The sequence below is a fragment of the Lipotes vexillifer genome, unplaced genomic scaffold (genome assembly GCF_000442215.2).
Source record: "Lipotes vexillifer unplaced genomic scaffold, Lipotes_vexillifer_v1.1 scaffold213, whole genome shotgun sequence".
In the NCBI taxonomy this organism is placed as follows: Eukaryota; Metazoa; Chordata; class Mammalia; order Artiodactyla; family Lipotidae; genus Lipotes; species Lipotes vexillifer.
In genome coordinates, this window is record NW_006780610.1 from 5,378,047 (window position 1) to 5,387,126 (window position 9,080).

The following is a 9,080-nucleotide window of genomic DNA, read 5'->3' on the forward strand; positions in this document are numbered from 1 at the left end:
AAAAAAAAAAAAAAAAAAAAAAAAAAGACAAATAATAACCTAGGGATAATATTTGCAATTAATATCAGAAAGGGCTAATCTCCTTGATTTCAGAAAGCTCTCTCAGTAAATAAGACCAAAAATCCAACAGAAAAAAAGGAGCAAAGGACATAAAGAATTAATAAAAAAGAAATAAGGTGGCCCTTACATAATCAGAAAGGGCTAATCTCCTTGATTTCAGAAAGCTCTCTCAGTAAATAAGACCAAAAATCCAACAGAAAAAAAGGAGCAAAGGACATAAAGAATTAATAAAAAAGAAATAAGGTGGCCCTTACATATGTGAAAAGATGGTCAAATGCAAATTAATAGTACATAAGGAAACTATTTCTTGTAAATCTGATTGACAAAAATCTAGAGTTTGACACCTCTAGTGGCAAAGGTATACGGAAACAGGTAGTCTCATTTACTGATGCAAAATATTTACAGTCTCAGTGGAGGGCAATCTGGCAGTAACAATCAAAATTACAAATATATCTGCTTTTGACCCATCAATCTCACCTCCTGGAATCTGTCTTAAAAATACAAATATATGAATGATGTTCTGAAATGGAAAATAATTAAAAACAGCCCTAGTCTTCCCTGGTGGTGCAGTGGTTGAGAGTCCGCCTGCTGATGCAGGGCACACGGGTTTGTGCCCCGGTCTGGGAAGATCCCACATGCCACGGAGCGGCTGGGCCCATGAGCCATGGCCGCTGAGCCTGTGCGTCCGGAGCCTGTGCTCCGCAACGGAAGAGGCCACAACAGTGAGAGGCCCGCGTACCGCAAAAAAAACACAACAGCCCTGGTATACACCTAAAGATGACTTTAAAAATACATCATCTCGACGTATCCCCACAATGGTAGATGCAGCTGAAAATAATGACAAAACTATGTACTGATCTGGAAAGACCCAAGGATCCTTGGAGGAATGGCTGATTCCAGGTATAGAGGAGGAAATACAGGATGAATCTGGAAAATTCTGCTGTGTCAGAAAGCAAGAAAGCTATCAAAGACTATGAATTATCAACAGGACAATGTGATTTTCCACATAAGAATTCCACCTAATGTAAAAGGAATAACAGAATTAGAAAAAATAGCAGTTGGTAATCCCTAGTGAAATAAATGACTCAGGTAACAATGATCAACGAATGGAATATCAGTGACTGAAAGACTGACTGGGAAATTTACAATGGAGAGATCAGGCCTACTGGTCTCTGAACATACTGATCAATCTTAGTACCACTAAAGTTGGGACCACTATATACTATATGCCTCCTAATATGATACAATACAGAGCATTTATGAATCAGAATTGAATCAAGCTTACAGGGCCAACTTTCATTTTCAGGAAATATAGGGGATAGAGGAAGAAGACAATGACACCACAAGAAAACAAAAGACAAATCCAGATTTTTGGATATTCTACAGGAAAAGTGAAAGTTTCTACAACAAGTCAAGGACATAAAAAAGGAAAAAACAAAACGAAACTAGAGGGAAGGAAATGGGACTACTACATTTTTAAAAGGCATAATAGCCAAATGCGATGTGTGGTTAGATCCTGATTAGAACCAACCAACTATAGAAAGATATATTTGAGACTATCAGGGAAATCTGATTATGGACAGGGATTAGAAACTACAAATAAATGATTAAATTTTTTACATATGATAGTGGCATTGTGACTGTGTAAGAAAACATCCATATTTTTAGAAGTGCACACTGTAGTAGGGAAAAAATAACATGCTGTATGGGATTTGATTTAAAATTACTACAGTAGAGGAAGAAATGTACATAGTTTAAGCAAAGGCAGAAAAATCCTGACAATCTGGATATTGGCTACATAGGCAGCAGTTTATCATACTAGTCTCTCTACTTTTATATATACTTGAAAATATTCTTAAAAAAAAAAAACACCTAAAAATGAGAATGCAATTAGCACCACATTAAACATCAGTAGTAGGCACAATCTAAGGGTCACCAAGACCAACAGACTTCTCTTCCTTTAAAATATGTATTTCATAGTGAAATACTGACTTATATATAATTGTTAAGGACAAAAATGAGTTATAATTGCTCAGATGACCATGTCAAAGCTTTTACATTTGCTTTCATTTGCTTACTTCATGTTTAGTAGCATTCCAGGACAAGTTCTATATAAAGGATTTCTAAATGAAATGTAATTTAAAAAATAAAGGTTTTTCCAGTTTGTCTTAATATATGTCCAATATTAATTCAAGACACCAGTACATATAATTACATATAAAATGTACATATATACAGACACACACACACAGGCCATATAGAAATCAACTACCCAACACAGAATATGGTTTTAATTCCCTTACCATCAATATTAAGCATCATTTTCCACATGGCAGGCCGAACAGACTGATGGAATCCAAACCAAACTTCCCTGCCCCCTCCCAGAGGGTGGTCATATCCTTCTGGAGCTGAGAAAAAGGAACGCCCCACAGGCGTATATCTACAAAAATTAAAATGGCATGTTCAATATTTTCCTTCCCATTGAGTATTTAAATCTGCAGAACAGGTGAGTCTAGAGGATATAATCTTAACTTATCATAATAATGCTTCTCATTATGAATATATGAAACTAAACATTTTCAAAATTTGTGAAATCAAAAAGCAACCACTCAAAAGGAAAAAACACCATCCCTCACTGAAATTCTCTATACTTAAAACTAATGTTTGAATAAGATTAAATTTTATTTAAAATAGTTTTAAAAAATAGTTCCAACCTTAGAAAATGCTAAAGAATAAATAATTATTGATCAAAAAGCTACTTCTATAAATGTTGTTTGTAGGTCATAATATTTTTCTTTAAAGACACACTGATCCTATACATATACACATAGATACACATATACACATGTGAGATGCTAGTGTGATTAAAAAAGTAACAATTTCAACACACTTTGATACTGTTATACAAACAATGAAATTACCTTTAAAACACGGTGATTTAACTAAAATACTAAAACTGATAATGTATCAGTTAGTCAAGATTTATAGCTCCTAAGAAAAAGGGTTAGACATTTTTTTCTGAAAAAAAATAGCTATGCTAATGATGTGCATTTACTTTCACAAGTCATATGTAACTTACTTCTCTCAATGAATTTGTATGCATGCTATTCTTCAACTGAGATAATCAAAATATACAACATCTGAAGGTTAACCAAAGGAATACTGCACAACCTACTTTTGGGAAGAAAGCTTTCACACTTAAAATCTAAAGAGGAAAAAAAAGCCAGAAGCACCCACTTCATGGAGGGCAGATGTCGTAGCACCACATCAACGGCGTGGACAGGATTAGTGCTGATTGGCTTGTCTAATTCCAGTGGCTCTGGCAAGGTCCGTCCTGTCAGTACTTCATGTAGTAGGTGCCAACTCACCCGAGAGACAAATTTGATTGACACCTTGAAAGGTCGATCTTTTCCACCTTCCCCAGGTAAAGTAACATCTAAATCTACCTGTTGATGGGAAAAGAGTCAACTGGTAAAAGTTTTAAAAGATAAATACAATAATTTTTAACTGATACAAATATTTAAGAGAAAACAAGGCAAATATAAAAAAAAACAATCTCAATGTGAAATCGATAGACTAAAATGTAAATAAGTTATTTATGCCAGCATTCTTTGTCACTGCAAAATATGGAAATTACCTAAATGACCATTTAGGCAGATATAAAAAAAAAAAGGTAACGGAACTGCTATGGAATAATTTCCAAGCTACACTGTTATGTGAAAAAAAGCAAGTACAAAAGATTACAAATAGTATGCCATATTTTATGTGAGAAAGGGGGAAATGGAAAAATATTCATATATCTGCATATTTTTGTAAAAAGAAACACAGAAAGCATGAATCAGAAACAACAAAAAAAAAGGGGGCTACTTTCAAAGGATATGAAAGAACAGACTAGAAGAAATAAAGGAGGGATTAACAATTCTGAGTATATTTTTCAGCTTAGTTTTGACTTTTGGAAGCATGTTAAATTAAGTTCTATAATATTAAAAAAAAATAAGATCAACAAGGATGGAGAGAAAAAACTAAAACTGAATAAATACAAAATCAAATGAAACCAAATGCATTTCAAACAAATAACATAGCCAGATTGAAAGAATATTAAAAAAAAAAGAAAGAAAGAAAGAAAGAAAACACTAATTCAGGTAACTCCTGAACATAATATATTCACTATACTCTTGGTTACAGGTGTGGAGGAGGGGTGGGTGGGAAAGAACTGCATACAAAATAAAACCTTAAACTCTTACTACTATGTTTGTTTTCTGTAGTGATATAGTGTAGTAATTCAGAAACTATTTTATATGTACTGTAGGACTGAACAAATAAGTAAAAGTGGTAATATTTTGGAGAGTCAGGGGTTTAAAGGAGAAGCAAGACACAAATATGCAATGTAGGGAGTAAAGGAAGAATCCTTTTGGGATAGACTAGAACTGGAAGAATCAATTTGAATTCATGATTTCCAATAAACATACTGTATGATATTGTATACAATAAGTGGTACTTGCAGGATACATATGTTAGGTTTATTATATGAATGTAATATTTATTTATTATCTGTTTTGTTTGTCTATTTACTTATTTATGTATTTATATTTTCTATCTCTGTCCATTGAAAGGGCTTATAAGCACATATACCCCAGCAGCAATGAGCACATTCAGTACCCAGATTTTGGTTTCTAAATTGTATTCCCTAACTAAAAGAAACCAGTGTACCTTTGAGATATGTCTGGTTGCAGGACTACAGCAGGGAAAACACAAGATGAACCTGGAACATCTTGTGGCCAAAAGTAAGGAAATACTCAAAAAAAAAAAAAGATGTGTCATGACAAAAGCACACAGGAACCAACTTAAAGGGGCTGCCACAGGCAAAATCTGGGACAATTTGGGCAAATAAATAAGGATAAAGAACAAGAAGAGAAGAAAATGCACTCCCTTACAGTACAATAACAATGATTAATGTAGAAGGAATGACAGAATTAGAAAATCACCATTACTACATAATAATAAACCTTCCAAGCAAGAATCATCAGTTACTAAAAAAGTCTAAAGAGAAATGGGATTCTTAAAAGTATCTCCCTTGTAAAAATTAAAAACTTTGGTGCATCAAAGGACACAATCAACATAGTGAAAAGGCAACCTATGGAATGTGAGAAAATATTCCAAAACATATATCCCATGAGAATACAGAATAAAGAATTCCTAAAACTCAACAACAACAAAATCAAATAACCCAATTAAAAAATGGGCAAAGGAGCTGAATACACATTTCTCCAAAGAAGATACACAAAAGGCCCATAAGCATATGAAAAGATGCTCAACATTATTAGTCATTAGGTAAATAAAAATCAAACCCACAATGAGATATTACCTCACACCCAATAGGATGACAACTATCGAAAATTCAGAAAACAACAAATGTTGGCAAGGGTGTGAAGTATTTGGAACCCTTGTCCACTGTTTGTAGAAACATAAAATGGTACAGTCACTATGGAAAACAGTATGGTGGTTTCCCAAAACACTAAAAATACAATTATCATTTATATGATCCAGCAACTCCACTTCTAGGTATATACACAAGAGAACGGAAAGCAGGCGTTAGAAGAGAGATTTATACACCCATGTTGCATTATTGCATTATTTTCAATAGCCAAAAGGTGTTCATCAGTGGATGAATGGATAAACAAAATGCAGTATATACATCCAATGGACTATTATTCAACCTTAAAAAGGAAAGAAATTGTGACACACGTGACAACATGAATGAACCTTGAGGACATTATGCTAAGTAAAATAATCCTGTCACAAAAGGACAAATACTGCATGGTTCCACTTATACGAGGTCCCTAGAGTAAATCTATGTTCAAATGGGAAAGCAACCAAAGTGTCCATCAACAGATGAATGCATAAGTAAAATGTAGTATATACATATGATGGAATACTATTCAGCCTTAAAAAGGGAGGAAATTCTGACACATGTCACAACATGGATTAACCTTGAGGATACTATGCTAAGTGAAATAAGCCAATCACAAAAGACAAAACACTATGATTCCACTCATATGAGGTAATAAGAGAGGTCAAATTCATAAAGACAGAAGGTAGAATGGTGGTTGCCAGGGCCTGAGGGGAGGGAAGATGGGGAGTTAAGTGTCTAATGTGTACAGAGTTACAGTTTTACAAGACGGAGATGGATGATGGTGATGGTTGTAAATGTACTTTGCCACTGAACCATACCTTAAAAATGGCTCAGATGATAAACTTTATGTTATGTGTATTTTACCACAATTAAAAAAAATACTATCTCCCCACAAAAGAAAGAAGAATAACTTGAAAGGAGAAACTTGGCAGATACTAACTTAACCAAGTGATCGAAATTAACATCACCATTAATGGAACAAATACATATTATGTGCCTCCTGATACGATGCACTATTAAGGAAAGAACACTTACGTAATATTCCTGCCAAAAAAGCTTACTCAGAATCTAACCAAGAGGAAGCACCAGAAAAACACAGAGGGACATCCTACAAAACAACCTGCCTGTAATCTTCAACCATGTTAATGTCATAAAAGAAAAAAAAAAAAGGCTGGGAAATTGTTCCAGAATAAAGAAGACTAAAAAGACGTAACATCTAAATACATTCAGGAACCTGGACTGGATTCTGTACTAAAGGGAAAAAAAAAATGCTAAAGGACATCATTGGAATAAATGACAAAACTGGAATAGGGGCAGATTAGACAAAAATATATCAATGTAAAATTTAGGGAAGTTGCTAACTGTACTATGGTTTTTATCCTTGCTCTTAGGAAAAACACATTAAAGGGCATAATGTATAAAACCTACTCTTGAATGGTCCAGGAAAAAATAAGTATGTATATGTATCTCTATATATAGTTGTCTCTGTAGATACAAAGAAAGTAAAAGAGAAAGGAAAGAGAATGATAAAACAAATGTGGCAAACTTTAAGAACACTGATGAATCTGGGTATACATGAGTTCTCTGCATGATTCTTGCAACTCTTCTTTGAGTTTGAAATTATTTCAAAATAAAAAGTTAAAATAGATAAATGATACATATACAGACTACAATAAAATGGCAATAAGTGCATTTAAAAGACATTGCAAAAGTATAGCTTTCTGATAAAGGAATGCATCTTACCCCTGTAGTTGCCACAGGAAGTGGATTGGCTGTGTAAAGGCTTCTTTTTCCATCATAAACTGGTCTACGGTCCCCAAATATAGTTACTTTAAAATGCTGAACCATTGAGTCAACCACCTCCCTAAAAAAGGGAAAAAATGCATTCATATAATCCTCTGCATGATGAAATACAAAAGTCTTACCTAAAGAAATTTCTTACACTATTTAAAGCTGTCCAAATTCTAAAAGATAATCATACATGGTAAATATTTTGCTTTCAGGACCATGGCTTAGGATACAGAAAGATTGATTTCTGGAAGGGATGATATGAATTTCACAAAAGAGAAGAATGAATCCAGTGAATTACTTAATCATTTTGGGACACAGTTGACCTGCAAAATATTATCCTTATAAACTGATCCAAAATCCCTTTCACCATCTCTAAGCACTACCTGACACATTCACCTCTCTTTATCAAAGAATACGATGCTCTTTCCTTTGTGCTCAAATAGCACCTAGTACATATATCTATTAGAACACTTTCTTCACTGTATTATAATTATTATTATATACTTCACTTCTACTAGACTGTGAGATTTTAAGAGCAATAAACACACCTGTATCCTATACTCCCCCCCATTCCTCTACCCACCCATTCTTCCAATGGTATCTAGCCAGTAAGGATATTTTGAAACCTCCATTTTTTTACCCAGCAAACATTTTTATCCTACATACTTACATGGAATGATATTAAAGCTTTTTTAGACATTTTAAAAAATTTGCAGACTACAGAGAGAATAATACCAAATATCCACAAATCAATATTTATTTTTACGTACACATAATTTGTAAAAACAGTGGAAAGATATCTAGAAGGGTATGTACCAAACAGATACAGTGGTTAGTTACCTCTGGAGAAAGAAGTGAAGAGAAGAATGATTTTTTATTTTGTTTACACTATCTAAATATATTACAATGACAGTACACTCACATAGTACTGGTATAATTTACAATACATTTAAAAGAATGGGAAAAAAATTCAATTCTAGCCCAGTGAAGTAGAAGAGAAAAGAGAGAAAAAAGCATTTTCTGGAACAAAATAATTAAGCTGATTTGATACCCAGAGGAATTTTCCAAATGCTCAAAATTTCTATTTCCCCGCCTTTCAATTTTATTTTGCAAGTATTTCTTGCACCAGTCTTCTACTTTCCATTCCCAATTACCATCATCCTAAATTAAAACCTCATGTCCTAGTACCTGAATTATTTTAAGTTTCTTGTTTTTTATGCCTTTAATTTTTTCTTCTCCGGCCCAACTTATATCCCACTGCCAAATGAGTCTCCAAACCCCACTTTTATTCTCCAGGTACAAAAGCTTAAGTTAATCATGCTCCTCAGTTCATGCCACATTATCATCATTCATCTATATGAGATTCCTCTTCTAACTAATTGATTTCTTTCCTTCCATATTCATTTCTTATTCCCATTCTTCCCAATAAGTTATTTTTTCTAATGTGTTTGATAAACATTCTTCTGTTTGTATATATTCCTAACTTTACCCTCTGCACTAGGTTTTTAAAATCTGTTCACGTTGCTGTGGGACACTTAGTTCCTTGTGATGCAAAGTACTCCACATGCTGTCTACTTACTCTCCCAGCAATACAGACTCAGAGAACAGTCAGCCACCAAAACAATGCTACAATGCAATATCTCCTTCTATGTCCCCTTATGAACTTGTGTGAGAATTAATCTCCGGCTATATATACCCAGGAACAAAACTGTTAGGTCCAAGGGAATTTTATCAACTAAATGATGAAGAACTGCCAAACTGCTCTGCAGAATGGCTGCACTGAACAATCCTCCTGGAGGTTCCTATTTCCCTACAT

The 9,080-nt window shown here is 33.9% G+C and overlaps 1 protein-coding gene across 2 annotated transcripts in view; it reads right to left on the reverse strand.

Moving 5' to 3' along the window:
• The window catches only part of LOC103079391 (argonaute RISC catalytic component 3), a 125,624-nt gene that overhangs the window by 74,246 nt on the left and 42,298 nt on the right, over positions 1-9,080 (reverse strand). For both annotated transcript variants that reach the window (XM_007453827.1, XM_007453828.1), the window contains 3 exons: positions 7,217-7,337; positions 3,298-3,506; positions 2,364-2,500 (listed from right to left, as the gene is read on the reverse strand). In XM_007453827.1, the coding sequence (XP_007453889.1) occupies positions 2,364-2,500; positions 3,298-3,506; positions 7,217-7,337 (467 nt within the window). The remainder of the gene's footprint in view (positions 1-2,363; positions 2,501-3,297; positions 3,507-7,216; positions 7,338-9,080) is intronic.